Consider the following 20,940-nt stretch of genomic DNA (forward strand, 5'->3'; position numbering starts at 1 on the left):
TAAGTGGTCTGAGTAAAGTGGCATATGCCTATAATCCTACCTACTCAGGAGGTAAAGGTAGAAGAATTAAGGTTTGAGGCTGGTGGTGGCAAAAGTGTGTGGTTCAAATAGTAGAGCACCTTCCTCACAAGCCCATGAGGCCCTGAGTGCAATCTCTGGTATTTCCAGAAAATAAAAAAGATGCTCTTATAGTCTTCCATCAGAAGGCACATAATGGTGTGCCTCACACCTGTAATTCATGTTTAGGAAGCTGAGACCTGGAGGACTATGGTTCAGAGCCAGCCTGGGCAGAAAAATTCTCAAGATTCTACCTTTAATTAACCAGAAAAAAAGCTAGGCTGGAGGCTTAGGGTAAAGGCCCTGAGTTTAAGCCCTGGCACTGACAATAACAATAATAATAATTAATAGTAACTTAAAAATGGAACAGTCTTCTTTTTTTCCCTCCTAGATCTCCACTAGATCAGACACTTGCTCAGGACCTGATCGTATTCTTTGCCCTTGTTCTGCTGAGCATTTGGTTTTCTATAAGTCTATTTTTGTCTAGCAAGTAAGGAAGTCCAGACAAGAATCTTCTTGTTCTTTCTAGTATCCCCTGTCTCTTTGGTCCTTGGTGTCTAGCTGACTGCTTAGGTGAGTGCCCTACCATGAGCCACTTCCCAGCGTAGCTAGCTGCTGGGGACAAGCTTCCGCCGTGAGTGGTTCATTAACTGAGGGCTGAGACTGTTTGTATAAGGGGTGGCAAGGACTGACTCAGACTCTTGATGGCAAAGCCAAGAATTTGGCAAGGTTTCATGGAGCAGAGTGATAAAACCATAAGATCTGGAGTAGAAATGGCCTTACCTCTACATTTATGGATGAGGAAACGAACCAGAGAAGTGGAATAACTTGCTAGTTGGGAGGAAAGCCAAGTTACCTGACGCCCAGACAAGTGAGAACATAGGACTGTAAGAGTTCCATCTCAGGAAAGGAGAGGATGCTGGGATTAATCAGCCTGCAGTCATTTCAGAGAAGGATGGACAGGTCTATGGCCATACCACCCTGAACGCGCCCCATCTCGTCTGATCTCAGAAGCTAAGCAAGGTCAGGCCTGGTTAGTACTTGGATGGGAGAGAAGGATGGATGGGTCAGAGAAATAAAATGACAGTCAGAGATGTGCCATCTTATCCCCATGTCACATGCCCTGCCACCAGCCCCTTCCACATAAATTCCTATACTGCATCTCCCCAAGGGGAGGAACAATAGCATAAAGGAAGAACGTTTGAGTAAGAGGCTTGATTTTAAAACATGAGTGGAGATGGCTTCCTGAGGCACAATGCAAGGCAGAAGGCATTCTCATTCTGGGCTGTGACAGAAAGTGTTAGTACCTCATTGTTTTGTGCAGTGCATGGTCAAAGACTTGATCAGTGATACTTTTAAGGCTGAGGATATTTTTGTACTGAGAAAATAGGAATCTTATTTGTTAGAATTATGCTAAGTAAGCCAGCTGTGGTGGTACATACCTGTAAGCCCAGTACTCATGACACAGAGGCAGGAAGATTATGAGTTTGAGGCTAGCTGGGACTATGTACCAAGATCCTGTGTCCAAACAAACAAACAAAAGGCATAGTTCAAGGGGTACAACTCTTGTGTAGCATCTACGAGGGCCTGGCTTCAGTCCTGTGGTAGAAAAGGATAGAGAACTGATGTAAAATAGTGTAATTGTTTTTGTTACTCAAATATTTTTTTGAAATCAAGTTTTCATGGTGAAATAAGTTTTCTTTCGAAAAAGCATCTGAAATATTCGTTCATGTTTATAATCCTCCAAATTCTTTCAAAGCTCTTTAAAACCTTGATTACCACATTTTCAAAACTCAAAAACTGATACTTATCTCCTATACATTGTATTGTAGGGTGCCTGTAATCCTAGCTACTCAGGAGACAGATCTGAGGATTGTAGTTGGAAGCCAGCCGAGGCAGGAAGGTCTGTGAGACTCTTAACTGTTTCATCACTGTTTTACACTGTCTGCATGGTGCCTTCTCAGGGTTACTGGTTCGTGCTGGTACTCCTAGCCACTCAGGAGGCTGAGATCTGAGGCTCATGGTTCAAAGCCAGCCTGGGCAGGAAAGGCCATAAGACTCTTAACTCCAGTTAACCACCAGAAAGCTGGATGTGGAGCTTGTGGCTCAAATAGTAGAAGAATGCTAGCCTTGAACAAAAAAGCTAGGGACGGCACCCAGGCCTTGAGTTCAAGCCCCAGGACCAACACCAAAAACAAAACAAAACAAAACAAAAACACTTAAAAAAAATTAAAATGTCTCTTTAGTCACCAAAGCTATTTTTCCCTTCAGGCAGAAGGCCACAAGCTACACAAGGACCTGAAGAACTTCCTTAGTGCAGTTAAAGGTAGGTCTTTTGTACATAAGAATTACTAGGCATTTGTGGCCCTGCTGGGGTTGGGGGTTGCAAAATTACCACACCTGGGTTCCTTTCTGCTTGCCTCCAGGCACTCTTATTTTTTTCTTAGCCAGCCCCATCCAGCATCCTTCATGGATAACCTTCTAAGTTTGACCTTAGAAATGGATCTACTGCTTGTCTCTCCTGCAATGACCTCAAACTGCCCTCTGGGAAAATTCATGTTAGGACTGAATTCTCTGCTTTCAGTGATGCACGACAGTTCGAAGAGAGTGTCTGAGACACTGCAGGAGATCTACAGCAGCGATTGGGATGGGCATGAGGACTTGAAGGCCATTGTCGGGGTAAGGGCAGTTTGGGCTTGCTGACTATTCTGCATAAACTCTGTCCACAGCTCAGCTTAGCTCAGCTGAACATCATCATCTAAGAATGTACTTCACCTCTGCATTTGGATTGCCTCAGCCTCTGGACAGTGGGAAGAAACTGCAATTATTACAAAAACAACTTTCCATAGTCCAGCACTGGTGGCTCACATCTGTAATCCTAGCTACTCAGGAGGCTGAAATCTGAGGATCACAGTTCAAAGCCAACTTGGGCAGGAAAATCTGTGAGACTCTTAATTCCAATTAACCACCAGAAAGCTGAAAGTGAAGCTGTGGCTCCAGTGATAGAGCGCTAACCTTGAGTGATATAGCTAAGGGACAGTGCTCAAGCCTTGAGTTCAAGCCCTAGGATGGGCAAAAAAAAGAAAAGAAAAGAAAAAGTGTGCCCTAATCTGTGGATTCCTCTGGCTTTGATCCGCTTTCACCTCATTAAGGCTTTCTAGAACTTTCATCTCCTGAAGATGGATTGTTTTTGAAAATGATCTTAGGCAGTTACATATTATCCAACTTTTCATCTAAGCTCTTGAATCCAGGGCTTTGATGGTGTGATTCTGTTCTCTATGTCTGAATATATGTCTGATCTCTTTCTGAGTAGTTTCTGAGGGCAGGTTTGGCTTGTCTCCTCCTCTTCCTCCTCCTCTTCCTCCTCTTCCTCCTCCTCCTCCTCTTCCTCCTCCTCTTCTTCTTCTTCCTGCTCCTCCTCCTCCTCCTCCTCCTCCTCCTCCTCTCCTCCTCCTCCTCCTCCTCCTCCTCTTCTTCTTCTTCTTCTTCTTCTTCTTCTTCTTCTCCTTCTCCTTCTCCTTCTCCTTCTTCTTCTTTCTTTCTTTCCCCAGAAACTTAACATATTTTAAATACACTGCTACAAAAGTTTCTTTGGCAGGGAGGATCTGAGTATTTCCTGGGAAGGCTGCTGAGAAGTGAGGGCTCTCATGGCCTCCACCTCTTTTCCACAGAATAATGATCTCCTTTGGGAAGACTATGAAGAGAAACTGATTGACCAGGTTTTGAGGACCATGGAAAACTATGTGGCCCAGTTCAGCGAGATTAAGGTACTTGATTTGTAGAGTCAAAGCTAGACTGTGAAGCCAGGAGCCAGTGGCTCACACCTGTAATCCTAGCTACTCAGAAAGCTGAGATCTGAGCATAGTGGTTGGAAGCCAGCTTGGACAGGAAAAGTCTATGAGACTCCTATCTCCAGTTAAATCATAGAAAAGGCTTAAAGTGGTGCTATGACTCAAGTGGTAGAGTGCTATCCTTGAACAAAAGGAGGTCAGGGACGGTGCTTAGGCCCAGAGTTCAAGCCTCAGGACTGGCATGAATGAATGAATGAATGAATGAATAAATAAATAAATAAAGCTAGGCTGTGAACTGGGCACTGGTGACTCACGCCTGTAATACTAGGTAGTCAGGAGACTGAGATCTGAGGATTGTAGTTCAAAGTCAGTCTGTGAGATTCTTATCTCCACTAAACTACCAAAAAGGCCAGAAGTGGTCTGTGGCCCAAGTGGTAGAGCATTAGCCTTGAGTAAAAAGGAGGTCAGGAACAGAACCCAAACCCTGAGTTCATGTCCCAAGACCAGCACAAAAAAACAAAAAACAAAACAGAAGTAAGGCTGTGGATTGCCCATACTGATTAGAAAATAGATCAGGTTAAATATTACTAGTAGCCATAGAGCTACTTGCATAGTTCAGGAGAAGGATTAAAGTTGAGAGTTAGACAAGGTTATTTAAAGTCAGATTTCAGGCTCAATGATCAGTGAATAAGATCCAAGTCAAGGCATACTTTTTTTTTTTTTCTTGGAAACAAGTCTTCCTGTGTAGGCACACTGGCTTTACATTTGCTTTCTGGTACTCAAGTGGTTCATGCCTATAATCCTAACTACTCAGGAAGCTGAGATGTGAGGATCAAAGCCAGCACAGGCAGACAGATCCTTGAGACTCCTATCTCCAAATAACTAATAAAAAGCTGAAAGTAGAAGCATAGCTCAAATGGTAGCGGGCTAGCAGCTGTAGTGGGGAGATGTGGGTGGGGGAACCATACACCACAGCCACACAATGAGGACACAAGATGGTCAAGAGCTCTAGACCCTGTGTTTAAGCCAGTTATCAACACACACACACACACACACACACACACACAAACACACACACACACACACACACACACACACACACACACACACACACCCCAAAACTGGGGGAGGACTGGGGGAAAATGAGGGAGAAAATAAGTTTGACAAGAAATGTACGAACTACCTTACTTAGGTAACTATAACCCCTCTGTACATCACTTTGACATTAAAATTAAAAAGAAACAAAACTACTATCCACCTGCTTTAGATTATAGATGTCCACTACCATACCCAGCTAGGGCATCCTTTTATATAAGAGAAACAACTAACAGGATTAAAAATATTCATCTTGGGGGGGAGGGAAAGTGGAAGAAAACAGGGAGGGGGTAACAATGTTCCACAAGAAATGTACTCAGTACCTTACTTATGTAACTGTGACCCCTCTGACATCACCTTTACAATTAAATTAAATTTTAAAAGTTCATCTTACAGAAGAAGAAACTCAGAAGATAGTTATCTTCAAATACTTGAAATTTTGTTAGATAAAAGGGGAACTTAACATATTCTAAATTATTTCAGAAGGCAGAATTCCCCTTCTTTATTCATTCAACTAAATTTATTAAACATCTACTCTGTCGGGTTCTGTGCTGATTTTAGATTAAGAGGAGGAAACTAGAGGGAGGCAGACTGAAGTTTCTAAGTTTATGCTAACAGTTAACTTTGCAGGGAGGGCCAATACTGAAGCTTCAAATCAGGGCCTCATGCTTGCTTGGCAGGTGCTCTACCACTAGATCCACAACCCCAGCCCTTAAGTTTGACTTCTCAATTAAAGCTTTCTAAAACTTAAATGCAGTACAGTCTGAGATTGTTGTCTGTTCTCTGTTTAAATACAAGTTGAACTTCTTTTTTTTTAATTTTATCTTATTTTTCTTTTTTTTTCACATAAACTGCTTTGTTAAATTGCAAAAAATTCAATACATAACCTAAAATTAAGGTAAATAAGGAAAGAGGTAGGTTGGGATGGGTGGGTGACAAGGTTGAAAGGGGTGACATTGATCAAGATGCACTATATTTGTAAACTGCTTTCATGAATGGTAACTCCTTTATACAACTACTTAAGGATAATTAAAATATATTCCAAAATATGTTCCAAAAGTAATAATGATAATATTTTTTCTTTAAGTAGTTATACAAAGGAGTTGCCACTTAACAAAGCAGTTTAGAAAAACAATGCATCTTTTATCATTCTCACCCATCCCTCCCCTCCCGTATCTTAATTTTGTAGGATCTACATTGAATTGTTGACTGCATTCTAGAAGTTGAACTTCTGTTTACACTTATCTTAGGCATTGAAAAGTTGCTTCATTGTCAGAGTTGCCTCATTGTAGAGTTGCTTCATTATAGAGTAACTTCATCAGACATTAGACCAGGACTGGAGCTGTGGCTCAGTGGTAGAACTTGCCTAGCATTTATGAGGTCCTAGGTTTGATCCCCGCCACCCCCAAAAAATGACAACCAAAAAAGGAAGATGTTGGATAAGGTGATCACTCAGATCTTTTCAAATTATGTGTTTGAGAGGATGAGATGGGCTAATAACATACTTAGTTTGTTTTCCTCCCAGTATAACTAGTAGTTTTGATGAGATTGAGTAGACTCTCTCACTACTTACAGTAATTTATGATGTTTTACTGTGCTTTAGAGTTCTCAGCACTTTATATTCAGTTCAACATCTGATTTTAAATGATGCTTGTGTAGAGCAGAAGAGGTTCCTGAAGCTTCAGAAGAGATGGGCCTTGATCTAGGCCAATAATGGGCAGATTTGGGATTAAGACCCAGAAATCCTGACTTTCAGTTTAGTGAGATTCTCAAGGTTGTTTCTCCTGAAGGAAAATCAGTTTATAATGGTTTCATAAGAAGCATTTATTTACTCTGGGCACTGGTGGCTCATGCCTATTATTCTAGCTACTCTGAGGATCGCAGTTCAAAGTCAGTCCAGGCAGGAAAGTCCATGAGACTCATATCTCCACTTAACCACCAGAAAACTAGAAATGGTGCTGCGGCTCAAAGTTGTAGAGCACTAGACTTGAGCAAAAGAGCTCAGGGACAGCTCCCAGGTCCTGAGTTTAAGCCCTACCACCAACCAACCAAAAAAAGATTTTTTTTGTTTAGCTAGTGCCAGTACTACCAGGGTTAAGACCTCAAGCTTTCACTAGGTTTTTTTCCCTCACAGCTTGTGTTCTACCACTTGAGCCATGTCTTCAGTCCAGCATTTCCTGGCTAATTGGAGATAGTTTTGAGGACACTTCTGCCCAGTCTAACTTCAACCACAATCTTCAGATCTCAGACTTCTGAGTAGTTAGGACTACAGGTGTGAGCCACAGGTTTTGACATGCTCTGTAGAATTACACACACCTGAGAAGTCCTATTATTCTCAGGCATTGAAGGAGATCCTAGGACATATTCTCCTTTCCGCTAGAAATAATTTGGTAATAAGATCCAGGAATCCTGCGTCTGTTGTACACATCTGGCCACTGACAAGTGGATGTCATCTGCACTCTTTCTCATCACCCTGAGCTAGGAGAGAATTGCCAAGCGCAGTCGGAAACTTGTCGACTATGACAGTGCCCGACACCACCTGGAGGCAGTGCAGAATGCTAAGAAGAAAGATGATGCCAAGACTGCCAAGGTAACAAAATGAAACAACCTGCTTAGACCTTCCTGTTCTCCACCCCCCAGGGGTGGCAGGTGCTGGGTACAGGAAATGCAGCATCAAGTGACCTAAAGGAAATCTGGTTTCTTCTGACCCAGCCACTGTAGGCATAGCCAGAGTCTTCAGGCTGGAGTGTGGGGGAGAGATGGAGCTGGGGAAGGAGATAGGAGTACCTGGAAATCCACAAAAGATGAAGGAGGCAGCTTATAGTCATGGCGTCACAATAGAGGAGGATTGTCTTGTCTCTTTTACCATTTAGGCAGAGGAAGAATTCACCAAGGCCCAGATTGTCTTTGAAGATCTGAACCAGGAACTATTGGAGGAGCTGCCCCTCCTTTATAACAGGTAGCAATTGAGATTCACAAGAGGGCGGGATTCCTGAGCTATTTGCAGCCCACATCTGGCACCTCTTTAGTAGAACACTGGTCCAAGAGTGGGAGGTAGCCTCAGCCTTGCCACTAACATGCTGGCAAGCTACCCTGTCTCTCTAGGCCCTGGTTTCTTCACCTCCAATACAGAGATAATCATCCTTGCCCTGCCAGCTCTTCTGGGTCTGAAGATGAGATGCTTCTTGGGTAGGGAGGATCTTGGCAAGGGAACTGCTGTCATCATGCACAGTGCAAGGATCTGCTTTTATGCTCAAGTGTGTGCTATATCAAGTGAGCTTGGTTTGTAGACATCTAAATTTACATAGATTAACTGTGAGGTGATAGTTAATGAAGAGTCCTTACTTCATACTAGATGAAAGTGTTTTAGATTTAAGTTTTCTACATTGAAAGAGAAATCTGGTCAGAAACTTTACTCTGTGTGTGTGTGTGTGTGTGTGTGTGTGTGTGTGTGTGCGCGCGCGCCTCCGCGCCCATGTGTGCACACATGCGTATGTGCATGTGCGCTAGTGCTAGGGCTTAAACTCGGGGCCTGGGTGCTGTCCCTTAGCTTTTCCACTTAAGGCTGGCACTCTCCCAGTTGAGCCACAGCTACTTTTGGCTTTTTGGTGGTTAATTGGAAATAAGAGTCTCATTGACTTTCCTGCTCAGGCTGCCTTTGAATCTCAGGTCCTCAGATCTCAGCGTCCTGAGTAGCTAGAATTAAAGAGCATGAGCCACCCATGCCTGGCCAGCTTTACTTGTATTCCGTGTTCACTATACAACTATGCTGTAAAACATATCATAGTAAGACCATTGATATTGCTACTTAAAATTACTCTACATGTGATGTAGCTTTATTTTATTTTAGACAGTCTCACTATGTAGCCTATGCTGCCTCAAACCTATAATAATCCTACCTTAGCTGGATTGCAGGCATGTGCCATTCTGCCCAACTGATACAATGTAGCCTTTATAACAACTATACTTATTGTAAAATATTAATGATGAGACTTAAAACTTAAATAGAATTGAAATTTAATACATTTCCTTTCAATGTAAATGTCACCAATTCATTTACAGGAGAATTCTATTAAGGTACACACGTGCATATTAGTACTGAATTGCATCAAGAGAAAGAATAACAACTTGCTATAATAATAATAATCATAATTACATGGTCTTCTGTTTGTACAGCCTTTCAAAAAAATTCTTCAAAGCACTTTCATGTCTATTTCAACACTTGAAGAGCCCAGATCAGATAATTTCATGAAACTGAAGTTCTGTTAAACAATGGGGTTGGTCTGGGCTAACACTGGCTCACAAGAGTCAGAGCTATTCCCGGCCCATCACTAATGAGTTCAGATTCCAGAACTTTGGGGTCCTGGATGTGGTAGGGTGCCTCTCTGAGGATCCTTGGTGCTGGCGAGTTCTGGCCTAAGGACCTTATATTTCAAACAAGGACCTCCTTGATTGTCCCCTATGTGTATGTCATTTGCCTCCTAATAGTCGCATTGGTTGTTACGTGACCATCTTCCAGAACATTTCCAACTTGAGGGATGTCTTCTACAGAGAGATGAGCAAGGTGAGTGACATCAGGTCCAATGAAACTTCTAGGTAGATTTTTCTAGGAAATAAAAAGGCAGCCTTGATTTACATCATTTCTTGAAATATCTGTATTGGAAACCCAGATTTTTTTTTTTTTTACTTTTATCTCATGATTAAATAATAGCCTGGGATTTACTGGGTTGAACTCTAGGAAAGAACATTATATATATATAAGTTATCAGAGAGTTCTCTCCATTTCCCTTGGCAACTGTGTAAGAGCATCTGAAGTCAAGCTTTAGCATGAATAAAGAGGTCAGGCCTTCAGGCCAAGGAAAGCTGGGGAGCAGGAGGGAGAGGCAAATCACAAATGGGTTTCTCAGGTGATTAGTCTTCAGTAGCACCTATCTTGCCATATAACATGACCTCATAAGGTCTTTTCTAGTCTGATATCCTCTGCTATTACAATATTATATTCACACAGCCACACAGCCTCTCCATAGCTCCTTTGGTTAAATAATGATTTGCCTAGCTAATATTAAGATGACTCTTAAGTCCCTGGACCACCTGAGAGAAACTAGACCCTTAGTTATGGACCATGATTTAAGAAAACTGCCAGGAGGATGGGAGGAGCAGGACACAAATCAGAAAGAAGAGGGGGTGCTGTGACAGGGAGGTGGAGGAACGATTGCAGAGCAGAGTGGATGGGGGATGGGTTCTTATGAGGGGTAGTTGTCTGGCAGAGAGGACAGTTTGGCGTTCCCATTTGGCTAACATTGTCTTCTTTCTTGCCGGCTCTAGCTGAACCACAATCTCTATGAGGTGATGAGCAAACTGGAGAAGCAACATTCCAACAAAGTCTTTGTGGTGAAGGGATTGTCAAGGTAAGCAGCTTCCACAACTTTTCTGCACCACTTGTCCCGTGGGAACAGGCCAACAGGCTCATCTCCAGTACAGAATCCAGGCCTTTCCTTTATATTGCTCAACATGACCTTTGTTGTTCATGCTATGCTGATAGCAAATTTATAATTCTGCATAGATAATATATAATCCTAGCTACTCAGGAAGTTGGATCTGAGGATCATGGTTCAAAGCCAGCCCAGGCAGAAAAGTTTATGAGACTCTTATCTCCAGTTAACTAGCAGAAAACTGGAAGTAGAGCTGTGGCTCAAGTCATAGAGCACCAACTTTGAGGGGAAAAAGCAAAAGTACAAGGTCTTGAGTTCTAGCCTCAGCCCCAGTCCTGGTGCGTGTGTGGACACACACACACACACACACACACACACACACACACACACACACATACACTCTCTCTCTCTTTCTCCCCCCTCTCTATATGTGTGTATATATACACACACACAACACACACACACACACACACACACACATTTAAAATATAGCCAGGCACCAGTGGCTCACAGCTGTAATCCTAGTTACTCAGGAGGCTGAGATCTGAGGTGACAGTTTGAAGCCAGACTGGGGAGAAAAGTCCCCGTGAGACTCTTATCTCCAATTAACCACTTAAAAACTGGAAGTAGAGTTGTGGCTCAGTTGGTAGAGTGCTAGCCTTGAGCACACTAAGGCTCAGGGACAGCACCCAGACCCTGAGTTCAAGCCCCACAATTATCCCCACTCCATTTGTGTGTGTGTGTGTGTATACACACAGATATAATATTTATATATATATAATTTTTTTACATCTTTCAGACATAACTAAAAGTATAAGGAATAGGGCCACAAGTAGCCATATACCTATCACCAGACTTAAGAACTATTGTAAATGTAGTTGAAGCTTCCAATGTCCCTTTTTCCCTCAGTTTTCCATTCCTGCCCTCACCACAGTAACCCCTGGTTTAATTCAGTATTTAGTATTTCTGTGCATGTCTTTTTTACTTTATGTCACTTAGTGACACACAAAATGCTGTTTCATATTCTTAAATTTTATATAAATGAACTTACACTGTATATATTCTTCTTCAGTGTTTTGTTCTATTTTGTTCTGTTTTGAGAAAGGCTGACACTAGGTAGCCAAGGCTGCCCTGAAAATTCTGTCTCTGTCTGCCTCTCTCTGTCGCTGTCTCTCTCTTTTTCTCTTCAAGGTTATCAAATTTTAATAGAGAAGATAAAGAGGAGATTACAAAACAGGCATAATGTACTTCGATTGGGCTAACCCATGGAGAAACAAAAGGAGCCCTAGTTCCAGTCTAATGGGATCAGGATTTGCTGGAACAAGCCGGGCTGGAGAGCTGACAGAGGGGGAGGAGCTGGCCAGGAGAGTGGACAGACAGAGATGCAGCTGCCATTTTGCAGAGCTGGGAGGTGGGCAGAAGCAGAGGTGAGGACCAGACCTTGGGTGAGCTCACAGAGAAGGCGCTTCAACTGCTGTGGCTGTGGGAAGCAAGAAAGGCTGTTAAAGTTCTGGTTTCATTTGTTCATTCATTCATTTGTGGTGTTAGGATCAAACCTATGGCTTTGCACAAAGCCGGAAGTGGCGCTGTGGCTCAAGTAGTAGAGTGCTAGCCTTGAGCTGAAGAGCTGGGGGACAGCGCCCAGGCCCAGAGTTCAGGCCCCATGACAGGACCCCCCCCCACACACACACACAAAAACATATTTGCCTTTCAGAAAGATCATTAGAGCTGCAGCAAGGGAAAAGAGATTGAAGGGGATCAAAATAGAGGAGACTCACTAGGTTGTTTCAGCAAACAAAATGTAGGCTGGCTTTGAACTCAGTCTTCATATCTTGGCCTCCTGAGTGCTAGGACTACCGGTGTGTACACCTTGACTGCCATTTCTTGTGAATTCTGTTAAGTTTCTCTAGGGTCTCTACATGAAATGGGATTTTGGAGTTACAGTGTGTTACCAGGGCTTCCTCATTAATAGGCATCGCCAGATGCTCTATGAAGCCATTGTTCCAGTTTATCACTTGCCAGCCATGGGTGGGAGCCCATGTGCATCTATGTTCTTGTTGCATTTGAAATTCTCTCACTTCTTAATTCTCCCGAGCTCATGATAGAAAATGAAATTCTTTGTGGTTTTAAAAGCCACAAGCACCACAATTGCTAGCTCCCCTGAGCATCTTTTCATGGTATGGTTAGTGATGTAAGGTCCCGCTCTGTGATTTTCCTATTTATCCTTTCCCTATTTTCATTTGGATTGTCAACCCTTTTTTTTTTTTTTTTTTGGTTGGTCATGGGGCCTGAACTCTGGGCCTGGGCGCTGTCCCTCAGCTCTTCAGCTCAAGGCTAGCGCTCTACCACTTGAGCCACAGCACCACTTGTTTTTTTTCTGCTTATGTGGTACTGAGGAATCAAACCCAGGGCCTCATGCATGCAAAGCAAGCACTCTACCACTGAGCCACCTTCCCAGCCCTGTTAGCCCTTTTTTGGAAAAGTGGTTATGATATTTTTATTGGCATATTCTGGATACTAATCCTTTCATTGTATGCATTGCACATATCTTTTTACCAATCTGCATGGCTCACTTTTTTGCTTTTTGGGATGATGTCTTTCACCTTCATAATGGGGTCAACAACTTGCTGGTCCTTTGGGATATGATTCCTTGCTTTTTCCAAAGCTTTCATTTAGGGCTGCAAAGGTGGCTTAGTGGTAAAGTGCTTACCTAACATGAATGAAGCCCAGGGTTCCATTTAAACAGAAAAAGCCAGAAGTGGTGCTATGGGTCAAGTGGTAGAGTGCTAGCCTTAAGCAAAAGAAGCTCAGGGACAGTGCCCAGGCCCTGAGTTCAAGTGCAGGACTGGCAAAAAAGAAAAAAGCTTTTATTTGGCAAGTTTCAGTGAGTTCTTACTATGCAAAAGGCCTTAAGAATCCAGTGAACATAGGAGACTCAGTCTTTGCCTAGTGACATCCACAAAATGTTCGAAGTACAGAACTTGTGTCTAAGGAGACAAGAACCAAAGGATATAAATTTGCTGGTGCTCTGTCTGCCACTTGAGCTACAGCTCTACTTCTGGCTTTTTGATGGTTAAATGGAGGTAAGAGTCTCACAGACTTTTCCTGTCCTGGCTGGCTTCCAATCTTGATCCTCAGAACTCAGCTTCCTAAGTAGCTAGGATTACAAATGTGAGTTACCTGCACCCAACAAAATTGTTTCCCCCCTCCTCTCCTTAGTTCTTGAGCCTTCTAAACTTAAGAGAGTCCTAGGATGCTAGGGCTAGCAAGAACCTTGTCCTGCAGCTCTACCACTAGAGCCACAGCTCCACTTCTGGCTTTTTCGTGTTTGACTAGAAATCAGAATCTCATGGACTGTCTTGCCTGGGCTGGCTTTGAACTTCTATCCTCAAAGCTCAGTCTCCTGAGTAATCAGGCTCAACCTGATTATAGGTGTGGCTCCCAGCTCCCAGCATCAGTGACAACATTTTAATCAACTAGCTACTGCATAACCTGCTTTCTGTGAGTTTTTATTTGAAGATCTTATCTAATAATGCTGTCACTTCATTAATATTGGAACTCGAAGCCAAGAGCACCCAACTCATGCCTGAAGTAGTTTGTGTCGCACACGTTTTTTTTTTTTTTTTGTCGGTCGTGGGGCTTGAACTCTGGGCCTGGGCACTGTCCCTCAGCTCTTCAGCTCAAGGTGAGCGCTCTACCACTTGAGCTACAGCGCCACTTCCGGTTTTCTGGTGGTTTATTGGAGATAGGAGTCTCACGGTCTTTCCTGCCCGGGCTGGCTTTGAACCGCGATCCTCAGATCTCAGCCTCCTGAGTAGCTAGGATTACAGGCGTGAGCCACCAGCGCCCGGCTTGCACACATGTTTTTACTGTAACATAGCACATCATCATCAGCTTGAGTTCGTTGGAAATAGCAAAGTCCCCAACAGAAAGGCACAAAACTACAAAAAGCATGATGAAAAAGCTATTTGTTTGCAGTTTGTGAGCTGGAAAAAAAAAGGCAGATGGTTCCTTGTCAGATTTCAGCTGAGGAGTCCTGCGCGTGCCAGATAATTTTTCACCATTCACACATGTACACAAATGACCAGGAATATTGATTTGAGGCAAAGAAATCAGTAGGTAGAGCCAAAATCTGCATGCTTCAACTCTATAGCACCCATGAATCTTTTCCCTTGAGGAAATATTTGTTATAGCAGTTTTTCTTCCCTCTTTTTCTGTAATGGGGATGATGGTACAGATAAAAATGTTATCATCATTTCTGCTATTTTATAGCATAAGCATAATTGAAAACCAACATCATTCTAAGTGCTTTATTCTGTGTGTGTGTGCATCCATGCACACGCGTGCTAGTGCTAGTACTAGGGCTTGAACTCAGGGCTTAGGTGCTGTCCTTTAGCTTTTTCACTCAAGGCTGGTGATCTACCACTTGAGCCACAGCTCCACTTTCAGCTTTTTGATGGTTAATTGGAGATAAGAGTCTCACAGCCTTTCCAGACTGAGCTGGCTTCAAACCGTGATCCTCAGATCTTCACCTCCTAGGTAGCTAGGATTAAAGACACAAACTACCAGCATACACTTCTTCTGTTTTATTATTATGAATGTGTGAACAATGAGGTGGCTTCAGAGTCTGACCCTGCTGAATCTGAATATGGTTCCTGTTCTAGCAACAGCAAGCGCTCTTTAGTCATCTCTTCCCCAGTTCGTACGTCTCCAGAGGCCAGCCTGAGCCCTTCAACCTCACCTACAAGTCCTTCTGCCAACTCCTTGACCAGTGAGAGCGAAGCCATCTTGGCAGCAGAGGAAGAGCTGCCCCCTGAGTCAGCTCAAAACGAAGATGATTTGGATATCAAAAAAGAGTCCTCAAAAGATGAGGGATTGGAGGAAGATGGGTCTGAAGGAAGCTCCTCTGAGGAGGAAGAGCCTCTGTCAACCTGTAGTGGCTCAACCCAGGCCCAACTTTCTCCTACTACAGAGGGAGACAAGCCCCAGGAGGAAGATCACCAACGCTCCCCTGCCCCATCACCAGGCACATCCCTGACCTCCTCCCATCAGCCTCCATCATTTGTCCCAGAAGTAGTTCTCCGGACCCGCACCTCAAGTGAAGGAGCCGAACAACCAAAGAAGAAAGCCTCCATCCAGAGGACCTCAGCACCCCCTAGTAGGCCTCCTCCACCCAGAGTCCCTGGGAGCCCCAGGCTCTCCTCAGGGAACATGCCATCCAGCCCACCTGCCTCTGGAGGGGGCTCACCTACCAGCCCCCGGGTCCTCTCCAGCTCTGGGACTCCAAGTCCTAGGGCCTCCTTAGAGGTCTCTCCTCATCCAGAACCACCAGAGAAGCCACTGAGAACTCCTGAGGCCTTGGAAAATGAGACCACCCACAATCCCAGCACAGAAGAGCTTTACACTCCCCCCTCCTTGAGCACCTCTCAGGTAAGAAGGAATCCGATTGGATCTTTACTCCTTTTTTGGTGGTACTGGGGATTGAACTCAGAGCCCCAGAAATGCAGGACAAGCACTGTGTCACTTGGGTCACCTCCTCACCCTTTGGTTTGTGTTTTGTTTCTGAGGCAGGGTCTCACAGCTTTGCCTTTGCCTTTGCTTGGGTTGTTCTGTAATTAACGATTCTCCCATCTTTGCCTCCTGTTTACCTATGTGGCATGTGTCACCATTCCCAGTTTCCCAATTTGTTTCTTTCATTTGTTTGGGCTGTACTTGTGTGTGTGTGTGTGTGTGTGCGCGCGCGCGAACTCAAGGCCTACTTGGCAAACTGATTTTTCTACCTTTGTCTCCTGCATAGCTGAGATTACAGAGGTGTGTCACCATGCTCAATTTTATTGTGCTGTTGCTTTTTTCTTTTTTGTTTTTGCTGTACTGGGGCTTGAACTCAGGGCCTTGCACCTGTGGACAGATACTCGACCACTTAAGCCATGCTTCCAACATCCCTCACTTAACATTTTTTATTCTAGGCTGAACTCAAAACTGTGATCCTCCTATCTCTGCCTCCTAGGTAGCTGGGATTACAGGCACAAGCCACTATGCCTACCTCAGTCCTCTGTTCCTGTCTCTATCTCTCTCTCTCTCTCCCCCTTTCTTTTGCCAGACCTGAGGCTTGAACTCAAGGCCTGGACACTGTCTCCCTGAGCTTCTTTTGCTCAAGGATAGTGCTCTACCACTTGAGCCACAGCACCACTTCTGGTTTTTTCTGTGTATGTGGTACTGAGGAATCGAACCCAGGGCCTCATGCATGCTAGGCAAGCACTCTACCACCAAGCCACATTCCCAGCCCCTTCTCTATTCTTTTATAACCTCAATGTAGATCATCTTTACTATAATTAAAAGACTCCATAGTTGATGTTATTATTTTACATTCTCAGAATTGGGGAGTCTCAGAATCTTGGGATTGTTAAATACCTTCACAGCTGCTAATTTCATAATATAATCTTAGACTAACCAACTTCTATAAAGGACTTATTTCTAGTATTATTATGAAAAGATTCCTTTTTTTTTTTTGGTCGGTCATAGGACCTGAACTCTGTGCCTGGGCACTGCCCCTCAGCTTTTCAGCTCTACCACTTGAGCCACAGCACCACATCTGGCTTTCTCTGCTTATGTGGTGCTGAGGAATTGAACCCAAGGCCTCATGCATGTAAGGCAAGCACTCTACTACTGAGCCACCTTCCCAGCCCATGAAAAGATTCTTACTCTTCTTTTAACTCCAATTCAAGGAGTTCCCAATATAAATCCACAACTAACATCCAGAGTTTCCCCTCCTTTTCTTTTCTTTGGGTCTTTTGGGTTTGTTTGTTTGTTTTGGACTTTTTGTTTTTGAGATAAGGTCTTTCAATGCTGTGCAGGCTGCCCTTTAACTTAATCCTTCTGCTTCAGCCTCCCAAATGCCCTGATTACAGTTATGTACCTTCATGTAATCTTCCCCTTTTGGGAGGATGTGGTGGGATGGGCTGGGATGGAGGAAGGCCACCCTTCAGTTTATCAGGCTGTGACTATGGTAAACAGACCCTGAGAAAAGTGACACATCTCCAGGGTTAAGAGAGACCTGAAAGCTGGCTGCCAACACGGTTAGTAATTGGTTCTATTTTAGGATGCATTTTATAGTGAGTCAATTACATTTTAATTAACAATACATTTAGCACTGGTGGCTCATGCCTGTAATTCTAGCTGCTCTGGAGGCTGAGATCTAAGGATCACAGTTCAAAGCCAGAGCAGGTAGGAAAGTACACGAGACTCTCATCTCCAATTAACTACCAAAAAAGCTGACGTGGAGCTTTTGCTGAAGTGGCAGAGTGATAGCTTTGAGCAGAAAAGCTCAAGGATAGTGCCCAAACCCTGAATTCAAGCCCCAGGACTGGTACACCAAAAAAAAAAAAAAAAAATTAATTAAAAGTAGGTTTGGGGGTTTTGTTTTGTTTTACTGCTAGGTTGAACTCAGGGCCTTGCACATACTAGGCAAGTGATATACTGTTTTTTATATGTATATATGGATTTATATATATATATTATTTTACATTTCCATATATATATGGATTGCCTGGGATAGATATGAATATTGCCTGGAATACATATTCATATTCATTTCTATCCCAGGCAGTAAAAATAATATGTGCATATATATATATATATATATATATATACACACATATATATGTGTGTATATGTATGTGTACACAATACGCACATACACTCACTGTGGATTGAACTGAGGGCTTCCTAGCTTGTTAAGTGAGCATTTAACCACAGCCTTAACACATTTGTTTCAAACCTTTGAATGTTTATGTCTTCTTGCATAGAAGTTTTTAGGCAGAGCTCAGAACCTGGAGCTTTTCCCAAAGAAACTATCATACCTCCCCTGTCTCCTAATTGCTCACTGAGGTTTAGGATCACTGACCTGTAAGCACAGTACAGTCCTGAGGAGGTTAATGGTTTGAAGACCTCACACCCCACCTAGGTACCTAGGCATGCATGACACACAGATCATAAGGAGTCTGGCTCATCACTGAAACAGCACTGCAATCCAGAGACTTGGTTTCCTGTCCTAGCAAGTCATTTCCCGCTTTTGAAGGCCTGGAGGAAGGCCTTCCCTGAAGCTTCAGGCCTAGATGACACTGCATATTTGCCCTTTGTATTGTTTGTCACCCTTAAAGAGCAAAAGGCAGGGTAGACCCGCAGCACATAAGCTGAGGGGCTATGGGTTGGAGCCATCTCCCAGTCAGAACTCTTGTCTTTGTAGGGCCAAGACCTTCAACTTCCTGTCTCTGTGGAGCCAGAAGAGAACAAGGTCACAGCACCTGAGCCTCCAGAAGAGGTAAGGTCCCAGGTATACAGAGGACATTGTGAGTGGTGAGATGGGCCAGGGGGTTGGCTATGTGGGATACAAGCCTTAAAAAGAATCTGGTAGATGGTTTCTCTTATTTGCAATAACTAGTATATGTCTGAGACAAGCAGAAAAGGTCAGATAAGATGATGTTAAGTGAATTGAACCCCAAGATAAGGACACAAATGGTTTTTTTCTTGCTTGCTATTGTTTCTAACGTATTTATAAGGTACCATGTGATTTTTTGTTGTAGCTTTGTATGTCCCTCCCCCATGGTATAACCCCTGTTTTCATTGTATTTGATGCTGGTATAATTTGGGGAGTGGAAGGGAAAAAACAAATTGTTTACATAGGGATACAAGTTGACCCATTGCAACAATGAGATGTACAAGAAGCTATGTCAAAAAACAAACTTTACAATTTAGGCGGGGGAGGGGGGGAGTGGGAAGTGCAGTTGTACAGATGGGAGGAAAGGGATGGTAGGGGAAAAACAAAGGAGGAGGAAACAATGCCTGATAAGAAATGTATTCAATACCTTGCTCATGTAATTGTAACCCCTCTGTACAGTATTTTCACAATAAAAACTTACTAAAAAAAAAAAAAAAAAAAAGAATCTGGTAGTAAGCAATAGGGCCTAAGACAAAGCAGGGGGTGAGGCCAAGGAACCAAGCAGAACTAGAACTTTACAGAGTCTCTGTGCACATTTCCCAACACATGGCCTTACACTAACCTCATCTCCTAAGTATTTATGTAATTATGTCAGAAAGCCTATACCAATTTCATAGATATCTCTCATATATTTAATTAGCTCACACAGAAAAAGGCACAATAAACCAGGTGCTCCTGCCTGCAATTTTAGCTACTCAGGTCATCCTACCTCCTGACTGTAATTCCTTCCTTGTGCCTGCCCTCAATACAGATGTGTTACTACATAAAAGTACTCAGCTGGGCACTGTGGTTCATGTCTAATCCTAGCTACTGAGGGGGCTGAGATCTGAGGATTGTGGTTGGAGGCCAGCATGGGCAGGAAAGTCTGTGAGAATCTGATCTGCAATGAAAAGTCTAAGGACAGCCTTTGGCTCAAGCCCCAGGATGGACACACACGTACAAACACACACACACACACACACACACACACACACACACGAAAGCACAATAAACTCAGAAGTCTGACACAAAATAGTGACAGAATATGGAACCATGAATTAGGCAAGTACAAAAAATACATTATATTAGATACACTTATTAAGGATGAGCCAGAAAATTTGTTCCAGACTTTCCCCAGCGTCCAAGAAGAAGGAAAAAACACCTGATCACTTTGCCCAATTTGTGGTGGCCATTCCTTAGGAAAACAATAACTGCTGAAGTGAAATGGTTTCACTGGTGAATACCGAGAGGCAAGTGATGTAATGAACAGAATCCACAACAATAATCCCAGTCATTACAATAATCACCACTCGCAGTAGAGGCCAGTAGCATAACATGAAATAGGATTGAAGAGAAGTCAAGCAATTGGGTTTTCATCCCTCTTGATGGTTGGTGACAGTGCAGATCAGTATCTAATGCAATCATGTTTACTTTCCAGGCAGGTCCAAGTGAGAATGCACAACTCTGAAGAGAAACTGCCAAGACTTCCCAACCCCTATCTCTCCAAAGAAGCCCCTTAAGCAGAGGGAAGAGGTCAAGGGGCATAATGCCAGATTCTCAGGCCAAATGAATGCTGGGAATCTCTAAAGACCTGGCAATTCATTAATGGAGGCTGAGGAAGATGGGAGGGAGGAAGGTTTGGGAGAGGAGAATGTCTGACTTGGATTTTTTTTTTTTAATTCAGGCTTGAGCATTGTTAGAAGAATAAGACTTTATTATACTGGGGTTGTAATGACTAAAGAATGCAAGTAGCTGTAGACACATCCACTTGCCCATGCACAGACACATAATCACAAACACGCATGATCATGAACAAATACACCTTCAACTTAACCACTGGAACGAACAGATTTTCAAATTGTTAAATAAAGTATGATTGTGACTACATGTGAATGCGTTGTTTAGACACAGGGTGTTGCTGCAGCCCAGGACTGGTTTTCCACTTAGACAAGGTTATTGATTTTGACACTGGTTCAGGAAGTTTTGATCATATCTCTGACTTCAGCTCACCCTACCTCCTGACTAATTTCTTCCTTGTATCTGTCCTCAATCCAGATGTGTTACTACATAAAAGTAAATACTCAGCTGG

The 20,940-nt window shown here is 43.3% G+C and overlaps 1 protein-coding gene across 2 annotated transcripts in view; it reads left to right on the forward strand.

Annotated features, from left to right (window-relative positions):
- Bin2 (bridging integrator 2) overlaps window positions 1–20,736 on the forward strand; it is a 33,943-nt gene extending 13,207 nt beyond the window's left edge. Inside the window, exons 3-12 of one of the 2 annotated variants that reach the window (XM_042668734.1) lie at window positions 2,329–2,383; window positions 2,642–2,736; window positions 3,729–3,824; window positions 7,426–7,533; window positions 7,817–7,902; window positions 9,432–9,507; window positions 10,269–10,351; window positions 15,043–15,805; window positions 18,621–18,695; window positions 20,290–20,736. In XM_042668734.1, the coding sequence (XP_042524668.1) occupies window positions 2,329–2,383; window positions 2,642–2,736; window positions 3,729–3,824; window positions 7,426–7,533; window positions 7,817–7,902; window positions 9,432–9,507; window positions 10,269–10,351; window positions 15,043–15,805; window positions 18,621–18,695; window positions 20,290–20,319 (1,467 nt within the window). In that variant the 3' untranslated portion in view covers window positions 20,320–20,736. Of the gene's footprint in view, window positions 1–2,328; window positions 2,384–2,641; window positions 2,737–3,728; window positions 3,825–7,425; window positions 7,534–7,816; window positions 7,903–9,431; window positions 9,508–10,268; window positions 10,352–15,039; window positions 15,806–18,620; window positions 18,696–20,289 lie in introns of both variants that reach the window. The other variant, XM_042668733.1, reaches the window with a different exon arrangement.
- The last annotated feature ends 204 nt before the right edge of the window (window positions 20,737–20,940 follow it).

This window comes from Dipodomys spectabilis, unplaced genomic scaffold (genome assembly GCF_019054845.1).
Source record: "Dipodomys spectabilis isolate Male_0828 unplaced genomic scaffold, ASM1905484v1 ptg000477l, whole genome shotgun sequence".
In the NCBI taxonomy this organism is placed as follows: domain Eukaryota; kingdom Metazoa; phylum Chordata; class Mammalia; order Rodentia; family Heteromyidae; genus Dipodomys; species Dipodomys spectabilis.